The 26,685-nt window shown below is 39.9% G+C and overlaps 1 protein-coding gene across 1 annotated transcript in view; it reads left to right on the forward strand.

Moving 5' to 3' along the window:
- CHST8 (carbohydrate sulfotransferase 8) overlaps positions 1–26,286 on the forward strand; it is a 166,268-nt gene extending 139,982 nt beyond the window's left edge. The window contains exons 3-4 of the mRNA XM_027894535.1: positions 22,279–22,316; positions 24,629–26,286. Coding sequence (XP_027750336.1) covers positions 22,279–22,316; positions 24,629–25,777 — 1,187 coding nt within the window. The 3' untranslated portion in view covers positions 25,778–26,286. The remainder of the gene's footprint in view (positions 1–22,278; positions 22,317–24,628) is intronic.
- Positions 26,287–26,685: the final 399 nt, after the last annotated feature.

Genomic DNA, 26,685 nt, shown 5'->3' on the forward strand with positions numbered 1-26,685 from the left:
ACAGTGTGAGCTGGGAGCACATCACACAGCTCTGCAGCAAGGAAGAGTTTGCCAGAGGATAGGGACAGGATCTGCAGCCTTACTACCTCCTGCTCTGGGAAATTCTACTGGGTAAAGCTGAGAAAGAAAGGGGGGTGGGAGGGGGAATAAAAAAAACCCCAACCAACCAAAAAAAACAAAACAAAACAAAAAAACACCAAAACAAAAACCAACCAACCAAACAAACAGAAAAACCCAAAACAAAACCAAAACCACAAACAACAGAAGGAAAAAGAGCAAGACTCTGCTCCAAGTGAATTCATTTTGCAGTAAACATCATTCTCCAGAGCACCCCAGAGCAAACAAGCAATAGCTAATGCAAAGTCTCTCATAAAAGCACAATCACGAATTGACCTGTGACTGTGGGATGGTTTGTGCACTGAGTTTCAAATTTCATAATTACTTTAGATCACCCATTAACAGTTGTTCATGGTTTGCAAGTTTCCTTTTGAAAAAAAATGGCTTTTCTGAAAGAGATTTGGTCAGCCTTACATTCACGGAAGCCTAAATTTTATCCTATAGTAACAGGAAGAAAAATAATTGGGCTATAGGTCAGATGAAGTAAATTCAGACACTCTGAATTTTCTCCTGATATATGCTTAATATAAGAAATAGCAGATATACAGCAGCTGTACCTCGAGTCACTTTCTAATATTTAAGTATTTATGATTTCATCTCCTTGCCAGTTTTATACTGCATACTGAAGGAGGCAAAATGTATTAATCTGACATACAGAGAACTTTTGTTTGGAAAAAATAAAATCTCTTCATCACAAGATCTGCATAGCCATCTGAAATACTGTTTATTTACCTCTACAGTTCTGTTTAATATGTATTTGGGACTGGAACATACCATTTAAATGCTGACTCAAGTCTAATACTCTTCTCCCTGTTCCTTGTGGAAAACAGGTTTTTGCACAGAATGGGAAAAAATGAAAGAAGGTCATGACATTCTAGTGGGCTTTTTATGGTTTGTGAAACCCTTCATTAAACTTTTAGGAGACACAGCCTCGAATGGCTTTGGGAGAAAGCAAAAACCTCAGAGTGCTGCTGGGGAACATCACCTGTAATTTATTCACTTTGAATGCTTTTTATGGTGCAGCTCCAGACAGATGCATGACATGATTCCAACATCCACAAACCCGAGGCACGAAGTAATTGAATCCATAACCAGAAGCTGGTAAATGGGTAGTCTTATGAGTTATTCTGTAAGTGTGACATGGAGAACAGCTTGCTCCACAATCATTATTTTGCTGTAGTGCAGAAATCACGTAATGAGGACTTCATGCTGTTAGAATCCTAAGCCTTGATTGTTGGAACATTGCAGTCATATTAAAAAAATGATATATTGCAAGTAGATAGGGAGAAAAACAGTAATTGGGAGCTCAGCAGTGGGTTAAAGCCACAATTTATTTACCATTTCCCTCGCATTAGATGAAACATTAACAGGATTATTAATAAAGATTCTGTATTGGGTTTTCACATGGCAGCAACACATCATGCTATTGTGCTGCCAAAAGCACGTCAGTGTACTTTTCTTAAGGCTGCAGAGAAATCTTATCTAGTCTAAAATTACCAAAAAATGTTAATTTTTATAGTTGCTTGAATTAGGACATGACCTTTAAAGCAGAGAGGCAAAACCCATACATCCACCCGATGATATTGATTTCTTGGTTACACAAGGTGCATGCATTAAGGAAATTGAATTACAAATTAAAATTCAGCACTGATTTATTAAAAATCAGGTGCTGATGAAAAGTGTTTCTCTTTACAAGATGCTTTCTAATTTCCATTGCAATTGCTGTCACCAACTGGAGTCATTAGTCCCTAGAAATGCTGGTTCTATTTTTGGCCGTGCATTTATAATTCCAAATTGTTTCAGGCTTTATGCATTACTTTCCCATTTATCTGGGAATTCTTTGGTCTATGACATTAAAAAAGACCAAACCAAACCCACCCTTCTTAACCTGTTGCTCAGATACCCAGAGAAATTTCAGAGCTGGGAAAGGGGAAAGTGGACCAAGGGGAAGCCTTTGACCTCTGCAAAAGTGAGCAACTTTTGTTGTGGTAGCAGAACACTTCTTAGCGATTCACTTGTTTGCCATTTGCACTTCAAAGGCAGTTCACTATTTCAGGATAAACAACAATAAAAATATTCCTCTTCAAAAATACCTCAAGTGAAATCAGTCGAATTGATTCAGGCTTTTGCTTTGGCAACTTCTCGAGACAGATACTGCAGGGGTTTTATTTTTAAATTCCTGAGGTGAAATAATTATATAAAGCATTCATTTTAATAGTTCATAGAGCAACTGAAAGACAAGTTCATAAAAATAATGTGTATATGGCAATTAAGTATACAAAATTTCCTATAATATTTAGCTATTCCCACTTCATTTACTGAAGGGAGAAATGTCCTTTCAATTTATCACTTTTATATATTTTTATATATTAACACACACTTTTTTTTTTTATTAAGTAGTATACCTTAGATCAGTCTCAGAACACTAACTTTTAAACATGAGCCCAGCTGCAGCAGGTAATGATTAGATGAAAAGTCAGAAAAAAATAAACAGGAGGGCTTCTGATCTCAGGTGAGGGATGGGAAGGAAGCAGCTTGCTTTGAAATAATTATTTGACTGCAGAGCAGAAATGGCATAATAAGAACCTCACGCTGCCAGAAGCTGCAACCCTTGATTGCTGGAATACAGCTGTCACATTAAAAGTGACACATTGCCAGTAGATTGGCATAGCTGCAGTAATCATGGACCTCACATCTGTGCTGCACTCGCCCAATTAAGGAGCTTCTTAGTGCAAGTCTAGGCCAAGGTTAATGAAATTATTTAATATGCTTTATTGCAGCAGGGTTGTTCAAAGTAGTCAATGGAAAGGTGCATTAAAACTTATGTTTGATACTAGAAAAAAATTGAAAAGCCTGAAGCTGTTGTTCTAACAAGCTGCCTTTAAGAAACCCTTGCACAGAACTACAGGTAGTTTACTCACATTGCTCAGTTATAGCCATTTACTTCAAAGATAAATGCTGAAACCAAACCAGAGAAAACAGCCTTTGTTAGGACACTGATTAGGCAAAACAAGCTGAAGCACATCTTTAAGGCAGGTCACATTTGCACATGAAATTCCACACTTCTCTATAAAATCCTATTCCTGTCAGCATGAGCCAGGTGGTCCTCGTTGCATCTCAACTTTTTATTACACCCCTCCAATTAATAATGAACAGAAGTGATACTTGTGAGCCTGGAAGCACAAAAAGGATTGTAGGAGGTACCAACAGGAAGAACAACTGGCCACAGACTGAGTGGTTCGAAACAGAACAGAGCAAGTCCTTTCATTGTGGGTACCATCAACCCAACAAAACACTGCCTGAGGTAGAACCTTGCTTGTAAACTTCCACATTTCAGAAAAAGAGAAATAATGTATAAAACCAATCAGAATTTCCTTACTGTGAGTACCTTCATTATCAGGAATGCAACACCTTTCAATATTTGGATATACTTCTCTATCTTGAGGGTGGTACAGTCTTTAGCTCTGGGAATAAATACCTTGTAATTAAAGCCCCGTCAGAGCTCATTTGAAGTCTTTCTTGACACTCCAAAGACTTCAGGAAGTCAAGCAAAACACTCATTATACAATTCACAATGATCTACAAAGGGCTTTGATACTGCAAATATTACAGAAAATACTAGAGCAAAGTCAGAATACACTGGATTAAACAGAGAATCTTTGTAGAGTCTCAGCTGGGTAGACAGCATCTTCATTTCAGTTAGTCATCCAATTTGGTTGGTCGGTGACTTGGTTTGGGGTTTTGTTTTGCTTTGTTTTTCTTTAGGGGGTGGGGATGATCCCCACTTTCTCAATGAAAGAAACCTTCACTGTTGTGATTTAACCCCAGCCAACAACTGAGCCCCACGCAGAGGATTGTTCCTTTCCCCCCACCCACGGTGGGACCAGGGAGAGGGTAAGGAGAGTAAAAATGAGAAAAGTCACAGCTGAGATAAAGACAGTTTGACAGGTAAAGCAAGAGCCAAGCACACAAAACACATCCTCATACAGGCTGAAGAAAACACTGAAGTGAAGAAACAGCGAAGAAACTTAACTCGATCCCAGCGAAAGTCAGCACATTCACTAATTAAGTTTTGGTGACAGGAGAAAGGGAAGAGTTATTAGGAAGCTTCTGGCTGAGTTCAACAGAGGCAAGTTAAAAGTAAACAGCAGTAAAGAGAGGGAGAATAAGGAATGTCTCAGGTCAAAGAGAGGTCTTTGTTATTATGGACTCATGGTTTTGTGAGTGGACAGTTCCTGGAGATATGGCTTGCCTATTTCTTTCAATCTGGGGTTTGATTTTTTGATTTGGAGGTTTCTGCTGGTTTGGTTGGGTTTTTTAACCTTTGTATAATCTATTCAAAAGAGATGAGGAAGGGCATGGAAGTCTCCCTGGAGCCTGTATTTGGATTTTCCCATGAGCCCTGGTTAGGGGCAGGGCATGATACAGTGCACCCATGCAGAGTCAGGCCTGCTAGACTGTGTCTGGAGGGGGGGGCAGAAAAAAGGGGAAAAAAAAAATAAATAAATGTCACGTGTGCCATATTGACAATCTTGAGCAATAAAAACCCCAAGAGTCAGACTCAGAAGTACCATGATTTTAGTCTAAAAAATTTGAGACTTGAAGTAACAAAATGAAAAATCTGATTAATTTTACTTTGCTACATATTTTGAGAGGGTCTTTAGGACCTGTTTTCCTGGCAACTCACTTCACTACCCACAGTGATAGTAGTGTATGAAGAGGTAGAGGAAAATCACCTCACAAAAGCACAAACAGAAGTACTGCCTTTCCCACTGACCAGCAATATTTTGAGTTCCCCAGCTGAGGGACACAGCACATTATGACTTGGCTCTACAGGGTTATTAAACCCCTTGAGCACTGACTGGCATGAAATCATTCACAGAAAGTTACAAGAGCAGCAGCATTAGAGGTTTAAATTATAAAAACCCCACAGACATCCTTCACTTGCAGCTCTGCTTCCACATTCCCCACACCCCAAAAAAGTCTGCAGGTACCTCTTGTACCAATTTCCTCTCTTCCTTCCTACAAAAAAAAACCCACAAGTTTTCACAGAAGGAAAAAGAGAAATGTAGCTGACCCTGCAGTTAGATACCAAAGTGTCTTGTGAGAGGAAGAGCTAATATCGAAAATATCAGATACCTTTGCGAGGCAAAAGATCAAATGTCCTGTTGTGAGACGCGACCGGGGAACTTGGATGGGTCCCTGCTGACAAAGCCTGAAGTCCACAGGAATTTACTGGATTCCCTGAGAAGTAGGTTGGACTTGTGCACCTGTGGAAACAGTTCAGAAACAGATGTCCTAGAACTGCCTGAAGAAATGCAGGATTAATTTTTGCCCTGTGGCATTTGTTCGCCCAGACTGAGCAGTTAATTGAGCAAAGAGCTCGTAGATGGGATTTGGGAAGGTCTGATTGGACATGGAAGGCAGCTTTTCCACTCTTTTGAATGGTAACAGGCAACAGGAAGCTTGTTAGTCTACTGTTCATAAAAAATTCACATTTACAATGAAGTCTTCTAATTATCTAGTCAAATATTTTTATTTCTGTGTATATGCTTACCTAGAGTGAGTACTGTGTGCAAAGCATTTCAAGCCTCCTCATGATAATTTCTGTCTCACTACAATTGGGCAATAAATCAGATAACCACTGAATAATTTAAACACCAACAACACCTATCCAGATGAAGGAAGATTTTTTGTACTCCTTGTACTGTTATAACATGAACATACACACAGTGGAAAAAAAATACATAATTGGGTGTTAAAAAAAAAAAAAAAAAAGCTTCATGAAGTAAGGAAATTCCCCACAACTGTGAATCCAGTCACTGTGACATTAATGGATATGAAGCCATTTCTGCCAGGACAGACTTAGCCCACTGAGCAGTTTCATATTTGCAAGGTTCATTAAATACACACACTTACTATTTCCAATCACAGTGAAAACAGAGATCTTTTTAACACCTCCTTTTTTAAAATAGCTCAACCCATAGCATCAAATTGTGCCACGCACTGCCAAATAAAACCAGTGTTCTCAGTCTTTATTTGATAATGCTGCTAGAACGAGGCAGTGCCGGGCTCAGGGCACGGAGATGTTGGCACCTCACTGCTGAGAGCCCTGCAGCTGCTGATGGGGCAGGCTGGCAGACAGGGAACCTGTTCAGAGGTTCTTTCAAATGTGACAAAGGGGATCAGTGTGAAACTCCGTGTAAGAGAGAGGATCTTTCACAGTTTATGTTCCAGCGCCTTCTTTTTCCTGCATTAAAGGTAGGGAAGGTCATCTGGGCCATGAGGATTGACTAAGATAGAGAAAAAAAAATAAAGGTGCATTTTCGATGGTTTGTTATTAGGCCTTACCAAAGAATTTAATAAGTTGAATTTTCCTATTAATGCAATTGAAAATTTAATGAGCTTCTTAATTTATGACTTCACTAGGCTCGAATTATAAAACAATAACACAAGCTGCACTCTAATTGCCTGAGTGTGTCTGAAGATGACAGCGTGTTTAGGCTTTCACTTTAGCATCTAATCTAAATATATTAACAAATAGCACAAAAAACATTGCAGTTGTTCAAAGAGACAGGACAGAATTAATCAATTTTTTGTGACAAGTGAAAGCATTCTATTAAAACCTTATCCTTACTGTTACATTCCACATTGTGATGGAGAATTTCCAGGCTCTTTGCTTAATATTAATACAGTTCTGTGGCACCCTTGAGAGCTTGTTAAGAAAGATTATTCCCACTAAACCAATAACCTGAAACAAGATTGAGCTGGTAGTATCATGGAACTTTAGGGGCTGAGCCAGGTCTTAGGTGTGGAGTGAACTCAGCTCTTGTAAACATGCCTGGAGCTGTAAACACCTCTCTCTTCAGAAGGCAGAGCCTCTTCTTTGCCCTGTTCCGTGTTACCTTTTTCTTCACTGACTTTCACATCTGTTTCAAAACATCCTGGGGTGATGTAGTATCCAAAAAGGTCCCTGTGCTGGTCTGCTCCAGGTGAGCTCTGGCCCTCCAGGGAGCTCCTGTGGATAACAGGGCAGTGCTGGGCAGTGGCCCAAGCTCTCCCTGATCCATCTGCAGAGCAAACAGCTCCGGGCTCAGCCTACTCAGGCCAGAAACCTCAGCAGTGCCTCCCCTCACTACAGCAGACGTGGCACAAGGGAATAATTTTCACATGAAACCCAGGTTGTGAAATTTATCTCCCATTATGCCAACCAAAAATTTTCCTATCAGATAACATAAAAAAAAAGGTGTTAATATCATATCTAACAGTTTTATGTTCTTTCATGACACTTTAATAATAGTGTTAACTGCAAAATTGTTACATTGCGTAGGAGTTGACGTTAACTTTGGTTTTTTAAGTTGTCTGCACTGTTTTCTTCATGACAGAAAACACACAAGATTAAAATTTAAAATTAAAACATTTCATATTGCATGAAGTGAGGGATTGGTTGATGGGGGAGGTTAAACATGTTATGACTGATGCTTCTGATAGTCATAAAAATACATTGTAGAAAATACCACTGTAAAAGAAATTGAATATTCCCAAAATGAGAGTTTTTTAAATTAATGTGGTGTTTTGATTTCATGAAAAGTCACACTCTAATCTTGAATCAAAATCCAGTTTTCACCTGGATCTAGAACTGAAAAAAGCAGTACAGGAAGTTTTTTGCTTTGTCCTTGGGAAGACAGGTTTGTGGCTTAGCTACCTGTGCCTTTGTAGTCTGACACCTGGAATAACACTATCCATAAATTTGAATTGTTATTGTACCTGTCTGCAAATCTTCCCGTCAGGTGGTGGTAAATTTGGGGCTGACCCAAAAGTTTCAGTGTTCAAGTGAATTTCCATCCAAATCAAATGAGCCACTTACACAGCATCTGTTACCTCCCTCCTATAGGACAACTGTTCTCTGTCCAGCAGTACAATTGGTAACTCTCTAAAAGATCCTGGACCTGTGTGACAAAAAGGAGCAGATTTCTGGAGTTTCTGGTTGCTAGAAGAAGGTGTGCATCACTTTTTCATTTTACTGGCTCTACTCTCAGGCAATTTATTGCAAAAATACATAATCTCATTGCAGGTGATCTCACTGGCAGGTGGTAGTTCCTTCTTCAGGAGACAGCCCACCTACTTCAGAATTTTACAGGCTTTGTTGGTGGAACTAAGTGATCTGGAAGGCTGTGAATCACTAATTGATACCCAACATTGCTTAATTTGCTACCAAGGCAAGCAAATTCTTTCTACCATTCAATGTACCGATTACTTTATTTCTTTTTATGAAAGCAACTTCTAGTTTTTGCAGTCAGGCTCAGAGTCTGAGGAAGGGGAGGAAAAGAAAGAAAAGAAGGATGCTGTTTATGGGCATTAGTATTGAAACAGTTCTCCCTGGCCTGTCCCTTTCCCCTTTCTCTAAAGAAAAGACAAGAGGAAGAACATGAATAGAAGTAGTTTCAGGGTCTAACAGTGCCATTTGTCACTGCCAAGATTCATCAGCGATACAAGATTACAAGAGAGAACAACTGAAAGGTTAAGGATTTATCTAGAACATCTGAAACAGATATTAAACTGAGATTTATAGCAAAGTGCTTAATGAAAATTAATGTTTACTGTCTTAGCTACCGTAGTACTGGAAACAAAGAAACTTGTTCCTTTTCCAGGAGTCATCACTGACCTCTTCACTCGATAGCAACACTTAAGAGCAGGTGCATATGTTTAACATTTTGTATTTTGACTTTACTGGGCAGAAATTTAGAAGAGAAAATAAATATGTTCACAGGAGTGAAGTGCTGTAAGTGCTGGGGCAACAGCTTTCTGGAGACGACTGTGAGAAACAGGTTTGAAGCGTCTAAATGTGGTTCGCTGCCTGCCGAGACTAAGACCCTCTGAGCAATAAAAACTTCCATAAAGGCTCATAAAGGCAGTTTTATTGGTTCTGTAGAGCCATCACCAGGATTTTCCTTTCAATATCTATCCAATTACATGCTTTTTAACAGAGTTATAGGCTCACAGATTTCAGGGAGGTATTTAAAGGACAGGCAGTTATGGACGTGGTTAGTGGTGGGAGGGCAGTGGTGGGTTAATGGTTGGACTCAGTGATTGCAAAGGACTTTTCCAACCTAAATGATTCTACAGTTCTTGTAAAGATCAATGGGAAACTAACAGTCCATGACAGGAGTGTCACAAGCCTGACGTCCCCACGGCCCTGCTGCTCTGAAGCATCACCAGTGCTGGTGAGAGCCGGGGTGCTGCTGGACCAGCAGTGAGCCACATGAAAACCTGGCTGCTTCAGCTTTCACTGCATAACCCAGTTATCAACTCCACAAGGTTCTACAAGAATATCTTCTTTTAATATGAAATCTCAAAACCAAAAGTCTTTCATGTGTTTCTCCAGCTTCAGCTAGAGAGAAAGAGAGCGAGAGAGAAAGACACTGCAATTTCCACGTTGTGCTTTTTGCCCTAAGTGTACCTTATCTATTTTTGCTTCTGAATTTGGACAATAAAAATCAACTAAAATATTTTCTGCTCTTATTAAATTGTGTTTAACAAGATGTGGCTTCTCAGTGCTGCAACTTCCTGTCTGAAACACAACACGGACTTTTATTTCATTTAAGATAACTTTTACTTGGAATGAAATCACAGTATTCCTATAAAAATATAGGATATGATGTGTTCATTATTATGTCTCTCAGTTTCAATAAAGGTATAGAAGGAGGAAATTTTTATTCAATATTTTTGAACTAGTAGCAGCATTTCACATGTCATGAGTGTCTGGATATTTATTTGTGTTGAGGAAAAAATTAAATATAGATGAATATAATTAAATCCCATTAAAACAAATGGCATTCTTCACCTGACCCAGGGGTTTTGTATTACTTTAGTTTAGCATTCAATAATTCTCTAATTCAATAACAAGTGAATCAGGGTTCCTCAGTCCCTGTGTAGATTTAAGGCAAAAGAAATCCCAATCTGGATTTCTAATTATTTATAAGTTTATTGCTTAAACAAAGCCACATACAGATAAGGGAAGGGAGAAAAACATTCAAAACATTAGAAATCCTAATAGGCACTTCTTTTCTCTTAAGATGTTTGCATAAATTCATTTTGGCTATTGTAATGCCTTTAGGGTGTTGACAGAGAGGAAAGAGAATCCTGAGAATAAGGGAGAATTTGTGCAAAGCAGTAAAACAGACTCATTCCTTTTGGAGGGCTCAGAGAGGACTATGCTTTAAACAGAGATACTACAGCTAGTTTTAAATATAACAGGGAGGAATTTCTTCGCATTATTTTACTGACAAAGGTGAAATCACAACTAAAATTTACAGGAACACACTTACTTTAAACAGTGTTAATTATGCAGATTTTGAAAATATAACCAGAAAGTAATATTTCAAAAGAACATTAAAACTACTTGAGATAATAGCCACATATCCTATCCACATCCAAATTAGTCTGAAATACTCAGTAGAACCAAATAAAATTTACAACCCCCCACTTAGAAATCACACAAGTGGTTCATATATACACAAATCTAACTTTCACAAAGAATATTTCTACTCTGTACATTAGTTATTCCCTGTGACACTCTGGGGATAGAATGTGAGGCCAAACAACTGGATAATATTTGAAAATCTATCCCATCAAAGGAGCATGCACAGTAAGAGCACTGGGAAAATGTCTGTGCCAACAATATGTCCATCAACATTAACATACAAACACAGGCGGAATTTGGAGGAAATTCCAGGATAAACAAGGTGACACAAAATGGTTGTGCCACAAAATCCTTTGGGGCAGAAGTTGAGGGGGGGGGAATTCTTTGTTCAAAAGCACTGCTTGGGATCAGCAGTTTAATTCTGAATTAAGGAGACCACTATTCCAATGTTTACAGAGCACCAAGCCCTTCTGTTCCTGGCTAATCAGGTAACATGCACTGCACTACTCTGAGGAGGGCACATTCTCCCTGTTTTGTAGCTGGGGACACAGAGGCAGGGAATGAGTGATGAACCCAAACCTGCAGACCAAGTCAAGCTCATAACTTTTCATTATATGGGCTTTGAAACTTCCCACATTGCAAACTCTGGAAAATTAAGTGCATTTAAAACACATTCAGCAACAGTAACAATCTCTGAAATTGCCTGACCCATACACAGCCAGTTACTAACAGTAGATTACTTCAAAATGTTTCTTCTATTAATTCACTTCAAGACAGTATCTGCTGACCTGTGATTTGACAGAATGGTTTTCTCACAAAACACACCATTATAAAGTCCAAAATTAGGCCCTACAGAAAAGATCTCTTGAGGACCCAGTGTTGCAAAAATACAGCCAGACTCTATACCAGAGGTCCTATATCTAAACTTTTAGGATATTACAGCTTCTCTGTCAAAATAAAGAATGCAATGAGTCATTTAAGTCTTTCAGCAAGCTCCCCAAGCATAATAGACCGCTACCAGACTGGAACTGAGTACCAGCTCAGTACCTCAGCAAGACAACAAACTGGCTGAAGAACACACTGCCAAACTTTCCCACAGTGTATTTCTTTTATTACAAATGTAGTTTGAAAGCCCGATCTGAAGGATCTTGACAGTCATCAAGGAAATCACTCACACTGCTTCTCCTAGCACTTGCTGTCAGTAGATTGGCAATTACCACTTTCCTTAATGGGGAAAAAAAAGGGGAAAATTACGTCGATTGAGAGGCTCATTTGTTTATAAGCAAAATTTGAATCCCTAGCTCCACTTAAGAGGTAATGAACTGAGATCAGATCAAGCTTACTACAATTTAAATTATTCTATTTTATTAATGTAAGGTCTTCTTATAGGATTATCAGCCCTGCACCACACAGAAAACGTGCAAGTGAAAATGCAGGTTTCTTGAGTTCCTCTGAGTAACTGGCATGAGAGATTCTCTGAGGAATATGCTCTGAAGGATTTCATTTCTGTGCAAGCAAACCAAATGCACAAGGATTTATGGGAAGGGATTCGAGGCCATGCTACTGTGCATTTTCTCCAAATAAATGGAATCTTTTTGTCCTGTGTAGCAAAAAGCAGAGAAAAGCTATCTGAAATTGCATGTGCTGTGCCTCTGCAAGTCTGAGTTCGTTTCAGCTTCACCAAGGAAAGTTTTGAGCATCTGTGAAAACAGAATCTGAGGCTGCTTGAAAAGCATAAACACAACTCCTGCCAGAAGGCCTGAGTCGCCTTCAGAAGAAAAAGAAAATAAGAAAATCTAAAAGGGGTAAAAAGCAGCAAAGCTGGATTTGCATGAGGAAACAGAGACATTTAAATTCATTCTAAAGAAAGATGCAAAACATTTTTATTTCTGACTTAGTCCTTCTGTTTTTTGACATCTTCACTTTTTGGATAATTACAGTTTTTTTCCTACAGGGCTTTATGACAGTTTTATAAATGCTGTCCCTTTCTATGCAAGGAGAAAAGGTTGGAAAACAGCGAGAGTTTGTGAAGTAGTGATATTCTTTTCCATGCGTGTTCCTGGTGGTTTTAGTTTTTCTTGAGGCAGAGACACAAAGAAATGAAAAAGCGTGACCAAAACTCTATTCCAAGTATTTTTTAGCACAAGTACAGTGAGAAGTTGCAGATGAGTAAAGAGATGAGCAGAGCAGTTTACCATCACTTGTTAAAATCAATCATGTGTCACTACTTGCTCACTGAGGAGCTGATCCTGTACCCACTGAAGTAAATGCCAAATTTTTCATAGTTGAAAAAACGGTGCTATATAGCCACAAATAACTATTGCTTAAATAGAAGCTGCAGTTCTAATACTGTAATAAAGGGGTTTTTAAAGCCATGCTTCCAATTCCAATTCTCAGAGTAGCAAGTCTTCAGACAGTGGAGTTCAAAGGTTCTAAATATTCTATTTCTGAACAATGAGTAACAGAACTGTAGGGAACTCAGTGGAGTTAAAACATAAATTCTTTTCTTTCTCCCCCAATGGATGAACTCTAAGACCATGAGAAGACCACCAAATGGGATTTGCAAATACTAAAAGGTTTGTTTCTGATGAACACTATTCACTTTACATGTAGCAGAAACCAGCAGTTACAGTGAAGTGATGACTTCAAATGCTTTTAACATAACATTGAAAGTGGAAATAAAGACTGAAATTATTTGACTTGTCACAGGAAATATCTTTATTAATAAGTAACTCAGATAAACACAGAAGACTGAGACTTAGAGGCTACCTAGTAGAGTTGCACATGCTACTCTAATTTAAAAGTAGGTGTTTACACATAGGGTATAACCTGCATCCTCAGCTAAAACCCAACAAGATTTAAAGTAGCTCAGCAAGGAGTCCACATCTGAAGCAAGAGTTGCATCCCACATGAAACAAAGAGCCAGACAGGTAAAGGCCTGTATTGGCACAATTTTCTGCAGTCCTGGGGTTTAATCAGCACTGGAGCAGAGGCAGCAAAACAAGTGACAACACTGAATTCCACTGTGTAAGCCACACACCCAGTCAGTGGTGTGGTCAGGAAATAGCTCCACCTGTCAGACCCTGTCTCTGAAGACTGAAATAGAGGGGCAGATTTTTTCAGACCTCCTTTAGCCGGTGCATAACAGAGAGTAAATTGTATATAACTGTATGCAAGGTACTGAGTGAATCATGGTTATATTGAAATGCTCTGAACAACAATTGGCATAGAAAAGCTGTCAATAAAATCAGGTACATTCACACTCTTGCACCAGCTAAATAAAAGTTCCATTCCTAGCTAACCGTATTCAGCAACCAATTGGCTACTCACTGTTTGTATGCACAAAATCAGATGATTCAATTGTCATAGCAACTGTATCCCAAATTTGCATTGTCAAGGTAGATGTAAACAATTCCATCTCTCAATTCATACAGCCCCTCCTTGGGCTGATGCACCAATCTACACTGGGGTACTAAAAAAGTGAGCAAGTGCTGTTATGTGGGAGTGAAAAATGCAGGTGTGTCCATAAAGTGGCAGTGGCAGAGGGATCCTCACTTCGGGTACCACTGATGGTTCAGAGTGACAGAGAGAGGCAGCTACACCAGAGCCCTCTGGCTCCTGCAGCAGAAGAAGGAGCAGCTGTAGGAAACAGGGAACAGTGAGCAGATGGTGAATACCTGCCTTTTCTCCCTGCCATAGCAGGTGTGACCTCTTTAGAAGACCAGTGTAGCTCATCCAGGTGTGTAGATGCAGAAACAGTCATCAGTCCCCACAGAGGGCTGTGGAGAGAGGAAAGCCATTTCCTTTAGCAGCAGCTCCCTGTGCTCACCGACTCTAAAGGATTTGCAGCCAGATGGGGGTAGAAAAATAATGCTGGAATGGAGATGAAGAGCTGTGCTGGGAAGTGTGTAGGGGGAGAGGCACCAAAGGTCTCCCTTCAATGCCAATAGCAAGCTGCAGATGGATCGGACCCTGGGATGCCCAGTTTCTAATGATAAGAGTTGTGAGCAGCAGTTGATAGAGTAAAGGTCCTCCAAATCCCACTCCTGCTGAACTGTCTGACAATGCTCACATGCTCTTTGCTAAGATCGATCCATATGTCCTATAAGCAACCTGAACCTACCAGACAGACACACACCACGTGAAGCATTAAGTGCCCTCAGCAAGGCACGTTCATTTTAGACTTTCCAGGTGACCCATTGCCAGTTTTCATTGTCATTTACATAGCCAAGGAGAAAACACGAATATAAAGCTGCCACTGATGGAGAAATTCTGAGTTTCAGAAGTATGAGGACATCTTAAAATGGTCTGCACTTAACTTTAACAAATATCAAGCTCACTAGAGCTCTAGACAAGCACTTTGACTCTTCCTACCTGGGTTGCCAGCTCAGGACAAGTCTTGGGTACCAATAATGTCACCTGAATCCTTGTTAGCTCTCAGTTTTTGAGGAGAGCTGTTTCCCCCTTATTCTTACTGATATGAAATTCAATTCAAAACATTATTCTTATGCAAGCAAATTGTTCTACCCATCAGTCACTAAAATCTGGCTGAAGGAGTACAGGTGAGCTCCTTAACAAGAAAACCCTCCACAAAGAAGCAGAGTAGAGCCAGTGAGAAATGACTAACAGCAAATCACCGCTGCTCTCCAGTAGCTCAGGAATAAAAGGCCTGGCAAAGAGCTCAACCCCTTACATCTCACTTTCCAAGAACTGCTTGTTTCTCACAGGTCATGAATCAAAGTCTGCCCACTTATCACCCCTTCTGCACCTAGTTGTGTAGCTGGGTTGTAGGCATTACTCTTTTTTTTTTTTAATGATCCATATTGATCTCTTACACTAGAAGATTTGTCAATAATTAACTATGAGAACAGGAGAAAAGGAAACTCTATCAGTTCCAGCTAATTGATTGTAGCATAACAATATACAACATTTGGATACACATCTGTGTCATTTGATCTGCAGTCAATCTATCAAAGCAGTGAACTTCAGCACTCAGGGGCATGTCTGTGTAGATCTACTTTTTAAATTTTGCCTGCAGCCTTCTCTCTCTCCATTTGTGCTTTCTTTCCCAAAGAAACATCTCTACAGAGTGACATGAAAGCAGCCCAAAATTCTACCTGTATTACTTTGTCTCCCCTCCAATAGAAAAAGCACTGAAGTTTTCATGTCCTACTTGCACAATGTCCTGAAACATTTCTGGGGTTCTAGGTGAGCTATTCTAACTAGATACACGAAGTCAAATTCCATTAAGTGCTTGCTTGAAATTCACTGAAACTCCTCTGGTTACCTGAATAGCTCTCACAGGCTACTAAATATAAATGCAGTGCTGTATTTTAAACCTGAGCTTTTACTTTTTAATAAATCTGAAAAAGTGTAATGTCCTTGCCAAAGTCATGCTACGAAGGCAATATGCAAATATTAAATATGAGAATGAAGAATAACTGAAAGGTATTAAGTAGAAATTGCAAGTAACTGCTGACAGTGCCTGAAAGCTAATGAAGCTAATTAACAGTATTCCCAGGGATAGGTCCACAGAAGGAGTGGGGAATGCACAGGCTTGACTTTTCCTCCTTCTTAATTTATATTCGATAAGAATTCTATAAAGTCAGAAAATGGCAAGTTCTAATTAGTAAGGCTAAATAGCAAAGAAGACAAAGTAAACAAGTAGTCATACCTTCCTCATAATAAATTCACAAACAGCTCTTCCTGTTCTTTCAATTAAGCCTGAATACAAAGGGACCCTTTCCTTTATCAGGTACCACAGAAACAGCCCAAGTTAAATCACAGGATTATTTAGACAAGGAGATGGATTCAGCTTATATTAGAACATCAGATCTTTTGGAAAAAAACACAGTAGTAAGTGTTTCTCTCTAAGGGTTCATAAACTTGTGCCGTTAGCATGTTGCAAGTCAGAGAAGTATCAGGGTTTCCAAATTCCAATTAATAAAATAATCTAGTCTTCAAACAACTTCCAATCTCAACACCACAGTAGAGGACAGATAACAGAAAGCCTCTTCACGAAGCCTGGATGTAAATTTATAATTTTCTGGACAAAACCAACTCCACAGTTGCAGACAATACTCAGCTACTAACGTCACTGCAGCTACATAGGACTTACCAGGATGACACAGCAACACTTTAACTGGATTTAGATTCAAAAGGAGTTTCTGTTTCTGTTTCTCTCCTTGGTTTCACCTTGGTTAATCATAAAATTTGCAAAGTAAACCATATCAAAACCATTATTTCTCACATGAAGCTGTGTTTAGGATAACAGAAGAATAAACAGAGGTTTCAGGAGATGGTATTTCTGACTAGTACACAACACAAATGTACAGCAACACAGGCATAAGGCAAGTTGTCCAAAAGATACAAAGCCTTTATGAGGGGAAAACAGCAGCAGGAAGACAGCTTGGGTATTTTGTCTGAGAAACACAGTGTAGGTATAAACATTATCCTCAGGTGGCACCCCTATTCAGAAACAGTGAGGACCCAGCTCCATACTCTGATCTTTTACTCCAAAAATCCCTTACTAGAAAAGGCAAAGAAAGCCATGTGTGAAGGATGGCCTGAGTTAAAATGTCACCAAGGACACTGCACCAAGAGCATTGGGCTCCAGGGGAGTTAACTGGGGAATCAAGGGGGAAGCAGTGACATCATGGCAGCAGCCACAGACAGCGCTGTGCTGCAGAATGATGGCTCTGTGCAATTCTGCTCCATCCCAAACTCACAGGATTGGCTTCTGGGACCACAAACCAACTGGGAATACCAAGTTTTTGACAGTATGGAAGTCCTCAAGTGGCAAATATTAAAAGTCACTTAATGTGTGTACTGATCTCTGGCTTCCCGATTTATAATTTTTTCTTGTTCAAACTGGTGGATTAACCGAATGTTTTTAATTATTTCCAGGGTGTGCCCTTCAGAATTGCACTGCCCTCCCCACACACAGTACTTCTGTCCAGAGACTCCCTTGCTTCATTAAGATGGAAAGTCATTTCAGTTACAAAAAGCCAGAGTAATCGTGTTTTAATCAACTGAAGTGCACACAAGCTGCCACCACCACAGGCATCCCACCACACAAGTGCAGCAGCACGAGGCTGCAGTGCCTGCTGCCTGTGGCATGGTGGAACCACAGATTTGCCTGGTTCAGGGATGACACCCATGGTTTCACTGAGCTCCAAAGTCGCCCCTCTGAAGCTGACTTGGATTGAAAAGCACAGGATCAATAGGAAGCAATTGTGTGTTAGCACAATGCGAGCACAGGAGAGGGGAAAACGAGGCTATCTTCCTGGGAAGTGCTCCAGCACAACTGCTTTAGAATAAGCCACGAGTCAGGGTTCAAACTTCCTCAAATAGATTGCATTTAAACTATTAGAAGTCGCAGGCTTGGCAATGGTAGGATTGAAACAAAAAGCTAAGAACTCAGGAAGAATGTGTTACCTGATTTACAAAAGGAACTCACCCATGAAAGAAGGCTCAAAGAGACTAAAAATTCCAATCCTTGGCAGCTTGGCAAACTTCTTACGCCTTCCCAAAATAGGGGGGAAAGAAGCTCTTTATCAGAGAGTCACACTTAACTACTCAGAGTTCCAGAGGGCTACTTTGGAGCCTGGGAAGGAGCCACAGAAACATTCCACCTTTTCTGCTCTGTGCAGAGGAAATAACCCTCAATCCTGCCTTTGACAAGGGCTCGAGGTGCATCACTTAAGCAAAGCATTCCCTGTAGGAGTTTATCCACCTGTGGGAGGTGACACCACACACCCACAGCCTCACTGGGGAGAAATCAGATTGTACAGATTCACTGCACAGCTTTGCTTCTCTCCTGATGCAGTTTCTGACGTGCTACTGCTTTGCTACCTCTTCTTTACTTGGCCTCATTAATTGGTCTGTATTAAAATGAGATACTGGGTGTGTAGCTTTGATGGAACTTCTGACAGCATTTTTCCTAATGAAATAAACTACAAATTTAAGTTAGAAGAAGAACATGTACATATCAAATAATTAAAACATACACACATGTAAAGTCTGTGCTATTAGTAAGGCCTCAATTTTTAAAAAAGAAATGCTTTCATTTTAGAGGTTCATATATTTCAAAAGTGTTCCAAATGTGTACATTACATCTGCATTTAAAATGTAAGTAAAACCAAATAATTTATACAAGGTAGCAATCTTTAAAATAAATAAGTTTCTTTAATGAGTAATTTAATTCAAAGGTGTAAACAAGTGGACACCGGAGTAAGTTAGGATCAGATGACCAGATGTGGGCATGTCCTTTATACTGTACAAGCTAAGAGATCATTTTAAATTACACAAAAAACCCAAAACAAAACACACACACACACCAAAAAAAAAACACCAAAAAAACACAAAAAAACAAACAAACAAACAAAACCACACCTGGAAAAGAATTATCTGAGCAGTATTTTGGGGGAAATCCTTTTCAAACTAGACTGTTTTCATGCTTGTCAGAATTCTGAGTACTACCCTATTACTAATTCTGCAATTAAGTCCATGTTGTTGTCTCTGAGTAAAGACCTAACACTGAGGCGTGTGTGGAGAGGACAATTGACACATGAAATGACTGAAAGAGCCCTCCCAGAGGACGTTTCACAAATCCATTCAGATGAAGCAAACAAGTGCACACTGTGTACAGAAGCCCAGTAAGGGCTGAGTTGCAGAGGCAGACTTGAAGTTATCATTTTTAGGAAAAAATATTTCGGCTGTAGTTGAGTCTCAAAACAGAGAAAAACACCAGAGGCAAAACAAAATTAGGTCTTGAAGCAGAGACAGGAGAAGGCAGAGAGGTAAAACTAAATAACATTACACAGGGAAGATAAAGGCCATTTTATTGTGTTTCTAGTAGCATTTGGAAAAGAGAAAAAAAAGAAAAGCTCACAGTGGGTTTCACTGCATGGTAGGACTGAATGGAGCACGAAGCTCATATTTCATGAGAAACAAAAGCAGATATAAAATACAGGTCAGGCTCGGGTCTGGAAAATCATGGTCACACAAGGGGAGGAGAAAAGAACACCGTGAAAATCAATGTAAAAGACACACAACTGATAGAACGAGCCTGTCTCTCAGCTCTTCTCTCTGTCTTTGAGCAGCCCTGAGATGGTCATCCTCATGTCTGGCACCAAACATTTATGAATCAGTGCCTGCAGCTGGGTGCAGCAGAAACCAGTGGTTAATTTAGGGCCAAAAATATTCCCGTTTTGGCAATAGCATTGTGGTAAGAAACGTGGATAGTAAACATGTAGTATAACATTAAATTTAGATTTTGATTAATACAGTGCAATCTAACTTCCCCAAGTTCACTGCACTTCAGAGGGTTTTTTCATGTAGATTTAAATCTGAAGTGACAGACTGTATCATGAGAAAGACAGCTAAAAGAAGCCAAATTTAGATGTCACAAATTCAGAAAACATTGGAGAGATTGGCAAGTGCTTCCCCAAACATTTACATTAAGCATGAATTATTGTTCTGATTACATCTTAAAGCCAGTAAATGAAAAAAACATCTTTTTAAATATTTACTCAACTCCTACTAGCATTTCTTTTTAATTTTTTTTAAAGCAGTGCATATCAATAGAAAGTATTAGTCTCTCAAAAAAATTACCTCTGTGAAACACTACTCCAAAAACATAATCAGTCAAAATTAACCACAAAATAGCTGGGTCTCATGCCTGTTCTTTGCAGTTTTGTGGGATTTTTTTAACAGTTCTTGGTCAGAAACATACCAAATCTAACATTATTGCACAAAGTGTGTGGATTTGCTACAAGGTATCACAGCTCCCCTAAAGTCAGGACAAATTACCACAACTGCAAAAAACTAACCCTAACTTTTATGGTATAATTTGGACACAGCAAGTGCTCCAATATTTGCAGCTGATTCCATCCAAGGTACTTGCTGTTTTCTGAGAAGTGACCAAAAGTCTTTCCCCACCCGTTTCTGTTTCCAGCTGCAAAAAGCTCAAAATGCTTTTGGAAAGGGAACAGAGTTGTGGAACTTCCCTATCTTATGAGTTAAGCAACTACTCCAGTGAATTAATGATGCCTTAGAGCAAAGACCAAGCACCTCAAATGGCTTAAAATTACGCCCTTAGGGTTAGCAGGACAGAAGGGGTTACATCTGCTGGAAAATACACTGTTCTCATGGTATAAACAGATCACCCTCGCTCTAATATCAGTGCTTTCAGAGTGCTGTGCTCAGGTTTTGATGGGTTTTTTTGGACAGCAGTTTCCTGTCCTGCATTGCTCTGTAACATATTACACAACAGAGGAGTAAATGTGGGGGTTTTCCCTGATCACATCAGGAACTGGACAACAGCTCAGTAACATCTCCTGAAGTCTGGTGCAAAAGAATCAGTTTGAATCCCCCAGAGCCCACAGAAGGATGCTATAGGCCAGCTCTATTTAGTATATAACTCCCTACTTTAATTTACAGCTCAACACTTCTGGGAAGCAGCCAGGAGAAGGCTAAAGACTCCTTCTGCAAGATGTCTAGAACTCATTTCTGATAAAGTAAAAATAATATGCCCTTTACTTCTAGTAGGCATAGAATCACAATATCCCACACCACCTTCACTTGAGTTTATTGCTAACAAATTGCTGCAGTGGAGTTAAAGCTCAAACATGAACCAAAACCATCATGAACACAGTTCAATGAGCTCTTAGAGCACAGTAATAACCACAGCAATTTTACTTGGGCTCTACTACAAATACCAGTTTGTAGATCTGATTTTAAAGGCAAAGTGTGACTGATCACCTAAGCTACTTTACTGCAATGTGAACTGTCCTGCAAGGTGTTTGTGAGAGCTCTCCTAGTACCACAAAAATCAACCTGAGGGGACTGAGCCATCCCAGTGGTGCTTTTACTTCATCCTACACTCGTTACCTTTACCTGTAACAAGTCCAAAAGGCTGTGGATTCTCCAGAGTTATTAAACTGAGGTTTTCAAGCAACAGTGACAGTGATGATAACAGTTTTATCAGCTGGAAAGCCCCAAACAAATTTCATAATTGTGTTTTCCATTATGCATTCCTGCATTATCAAGTTATACTTAGCAAGGTTAGGAACAGTAAAGAGGTCCTACACACCTGCTAAAGCTGTCATCTAGGATTTTCACATCTTTATTATTCTATTTTCAGGTAAACATCACTGTGAAAGCCAGAAGATTAGACAGAACACAATTCTGTATTGTTTGTCTCTCCAAAAGTCTGCAAACATTGCCTCATTGTACACAACTCCACCGTGTGCTGCTGTGGTTTCACAGCAGAGGAGAGTGCTCCATGTCACTGTGATTAATCACCATACCCTCCAAAGTTGCAGGGGGAGAAACCATACATTTACTCTTGCAAATACACAAAGAACAGCCCTTTTTTTAGGGCTCTAATCTGGAATCATGGCTTTCTTGTTCTGCAACTGGCCTTTGAACTGGGGTTTAGTAATCACTTTTCTCCATCTCAGTCTCACCATCTGTAAGAGGGACATAGAGACATTCACTGCATTTCACATGTTTTATGACATCTGTAAATAAAGAGGCCTTCCAAGGAGTAATGTTACTATGAAATATACATCAGTTATGATTCACCATTGGTCTGTTTATCGTTGCACTAACAAAACTTGTTCCTGTTTTCCTTTTAGCTACCAGAGGACACACTGGTATCAGTCTAGCAGAAAAAGAAGCTACTGGGGTTTTTTTATTTCTAAATAATTACTTTACTTTCTTTCTTTGTTTAGGGATAAAATATAACATGGGATTCCAGCAACCAAAAAAAGTAAGTTTTCAGAAGTACATAAGGAAAACTGTATCCATATTCCAAGTATGGAGTAGGTAGAGATGGCTCAGATAAGGCCATTACATCAGAGATTAAGCACTGAGAAGGAAAGATGCATCAAAAGCTTTGCCATGGAATGCAAATTTTCCTTTTCAAATATGAATTTGATAAGCTACACAACTTCAGTTTTATACTTTTTTTTTCCCCTAGGCTGAATATTGCTAAAAGATACTGTAAACTTTGCAAATAATAATATTCTGTATGAAATGGTACTGATCAAATGAACGTCTTGAGAGGCTCAAGAAGAATCCTGGTGAAATTCCCCCATCTAGTGGCTGTCAGCACTGAGCAGCTGCCACGATTTCACAGTTAAAGGGCAGAGGAAAACTGTGCAGCTGCCAGTCCTTCCCCAAGTGCCACGGCCTGCTCAGTCAATGGGATGTGATCGACACCTCCCCATCTCTGCAGCTCCAGCCTGGCCTTCCCACAGAAGACATTCAAATCATGGCACTGGAGTTTCCCAAAAACTCCAGGTTCGCCATCATTAAAGGTCCACATTTCTAGGAAGCCTGAATTTGATAAGCTTGAAACATCAGCCCTGTCGTGAGTAAACGTGGGGTTGAATTACAACCATTCTGCAAAGGGTAATACTTAGAAATAGATCTGGGATTTACAAGCACGTGCACTTTGACTGCCAGAAACAATGTCTGAAGATCAGAGCAGAGTACAGTAATCACTCCCAACAACTGACAAATTATCATGTCTGCACATCACATACCACCTTCACCACCAGGGCAGCCAGCATGAGAAGCCTGAATTCTGCAACAGTACCCTAAAACTTGTGTTTAATACTGATCTGTTGTGCTTGAGTTTTGTATAAGTTATCAATTGAAGCAAGTCATGACAAAATAATACATTTTGATTTCTTTTCTTTTGTCACCAGTGCTTTTTGTAATGAGCATTGAACCTCTTTTCTGAGGCTTGTCCATTGTCTGACCCTTAAACAAGAATATGACAAGGTATAACCTCCATGACAGCAAGTTTGTTACCTATAACATTGGCTTTTTTGGCCAACAAAGACCTGTAAAATTAATTAAATTGATTTAATCTGCCACCTTGAAAGAGCATAACCCTTCTAATCCCCATACTGTACACCTTAAAATTTGCAAAGTACCTTTTTTTAAGCCAGTTTTAAATACTTTGGGGAAAAAATGAAGACTGAAAATCAAAAATTTAAATTTAGAAAACCTCTAATTAACCACTAAGTACTTTGGGTCAGCAATAAGCATTCTGTAACTACATCTGCTCCTCTGTTGAAATAATCCCTGGTGGTTCATATGCCACTCTGCTCCCAGGTGTCCTCAACACAGGGATGACATGTAGTTAAACAGTGTCCAGAACCTAATTTTAGTCTTAGAGGCACAGACCAGACAGGATTTAATTCAGCTGCTTTGAGAAGCAGAAAGTAATGGAGCACATCTGGGCTTTAAGCCAAAGAAGTATTAACCAGCAAGATCCCTCTAATGAAAAAGAGCAGGTCCCAGAAACCCTTATCCATTGACCTGCTTTACTTGCTCAGCTTTCACTCACCTAATCCCAGCCAGGCTTCATTCCCACCCCTTCCTGCTTCTCATCCAGTCTCAGCTGCTCTGCTCCCAGGCTCCTGTCCCTCCCTTTGGGGTGCCCCTTCATGCTGCTCCCACAAAACCCACTGCTTGCCTGCCAAGCCTCCAAGTCCTCGCTGCAGTCCTTTCTGCTTCCCTCTGCCTACTCTTCCTCCCTTTTCATCTTCACCCCACCTTACCAACCCTACAAACCTCCTCCCTTCCCTGTCAGGCTTCACTCTGAGCAAAACTGCCTTCACTGCAGAGATGAACTCCTGAAGTGGAGGGTCAGGGTGGGAAACGCCACACAAACAAACAAATCCTTCAATTTGTGTGGCAACAGGGGCAGCCTGGAATAACTAAACAAGTCCTCAAAATACTCAGATACCTTTTATAGAAATTCAAGGACAACTTGTCTAAGACAAAAGTATCTGTCAAAGTCTGGGTGCACCACCTAAAACGCAGTTGAATTCAATTCTGAACTGGAAATTACCAGTTCAGGTTCATCTCAGCCTTTGAATTTCTTTGAGCACAGAACAAGGTGACAAGAGAAGAGCCCTTACCACACTGCAGGCACAGTGCTGAGGGTTTGTGGCAATGCATCTGCTGAACTCAGAGTGTATAAAAGATCCACGTGAAGTTGTTGCGAGCTGTTAATGGTGACAGTCCCTCATTTACTAACATCTTTAATCTCTTTTTCCTCATCAGGACTGTGTTTCCAGCAATAACCAGGATAGAAGATTAAGAAAAAACGCCGCAGATGGAGCAGCACCAGTAAGGCAGAGCGATTCATTAGAGCCATCTGAAAGTGTGCCCACTAAGCTTCAAAGCACAGACAGAAGGCAAAGCAGCATCATGTTTGCTGTGAAAGATCAACAGAAAGGTGAAGAAACTGAATCCATCATGCTCCATAAACGCAGGAGGAGGTTTATAATTAAAAAGAGCCCAATTCTGATTTCCATGAACGGCTCTGTTCTCAACCTGCCCACACTTAAATCTGAGGACAGAAACAACAACAAGTGGAGGAGTCTCTATCAGATCCAAGGAGAAAGGAAGCGGATTATGAGGGAAACCTGCTCAAAATACAAGAGTAATAACAGAAGAATAATCACTCCTTACCATGTTTCTAGGATATTTGTAGAGGATAAATATAGAGTTTTATACTGTGAGGTACCAAAAGCTGGCTGCTCGAACTGGAAACGGGTGCTCATGGTGCTCAATGGCCTGGCTTCTTCCACAAAAGATATCCAGCACAACACAGTGCACTACGGGAACTACTTAAAAAGGCTGGATGGGTTTGATCACAAGGGAATTTACCACAGGCTCAACACTTACACAAAGATGCTGTTTATCCGTGAGCCTTTCGAAAAGCTGGTGTCTGCGTTTCGGGACAAGTTTGAGCATCCGAACAACTACTACCACCCGGTGTTTGGAAAAGCCATCATCTCCAGGTACCGGGTCAATGCCACCAAAGAAGCACTAAGGACAGGCTCTGGAGTCAAGTTTAAAGAGTTCATTCAGTACCTCCTGGATGTCCATAGGCCAGTGGGTATGGATATACACTGGGATCACGTCAACAGGCTTTGCAGCCCGTGTTTGATAGACTACGACTTCGTGGGGAAATTTGAGAGCATGGAAGAAGATGCAAACTTTTTCTTGCACTTAATCGGTGCTCCACAAAATTTGACTTTCCCCAAGTTCAAAGATCGGCACTCCAATGAAGAAAGAACCACCACGAAAATTACACAGCAGTATTTTGCACAGCTCTCTCCTTCCCAACGACAACAGAGCTACGACTTCTACTATATGGATTACTTGATGTTTAACTACTCAAAACCCTTTGAAGATTTGTATTGATTTGAGAGTTGGGACATTTCCACAGTCACATCAGTTGAATTGTATAACAAATCCAGGTGGTTTCCGTTTATATACATTTATCTGTTAGTGGACAAGTGGTTGAAGAGCAGGAAAAAAACCCAAAATAGAACATAAACAGATGTTTACACCTTCACCTTAATTGCCTCCTTTTTCAAATCATATTTTTTCTATAATTTCTCCATACGAAATGTATGTACATATATGTATAATATGTTAGGGTGCCCAAATAAAGCACAGAATTTTCCATGCTGGTGTGGCCTGTGTTTGCACTGGGAGGAGAGTTTCAAACCAGGGTAAGGCAGCTGGCAGTCCCACAGTGGAGCCAGTATTTCAAGCCCTTTGCTGGTTAGAAAATAAGTCTGAAAGTGAGGGAGTAGCAAGGAAAAAAATACACTAAGTAATATTTACAGTTCATTGAAATCTGCAAGGCATGCAGCCACACACTAAACAGGCACCATGTGTTGGAAGCTGGATGGTGATTCCCGTTTCCTGATATTCCCCCCTAACTAACTTAGGAGTAAGTCTAATCATACTCCCACTGTTCAAAAACACACTGGTGAAAACAGCTAATACTTAATGACCATGTGAGAGCAGTATTAAACCAGATGTGGCAATTTGGAGTGAGGAGGTGTTCTCCCCCTTCAATATTTCCCTCATGGCACATTCATCTGCAAAAAAGATAAAATGCAGGCGAACATTTGCATCTTTATAAGTGTTATTAAAATTCTTTTAATCCTTTGCATTAACATAAATCTCTGGTTTAATCTTCATAGTCACCAGGAATATCAAATCTTTGCCTCCTAATAACAAGCAAGAATAAATGCCACTTCCTGCCCAACAGGGTAGTTCTTTTCATTGCTGGAAACACTTTGCACTTGCTTATTTTA

The sequence above is a fragment of the Empidonax traillii genome, unplaced genomic scaffold (genome assembly GCF_003031625.1).
Source record: "Empidonax traillii isolate 1590-97213 ecotype Southwest subspecies unplaced genomic scaffold, ASM303162v1 scaffold432:size744455, whole genome shotgun sequence".
NCBI lineage: Eukaryota > Metazoa > Chordata > Aves > Passeriformes > Tyrannidae > Empidonax > Empidonax traillii.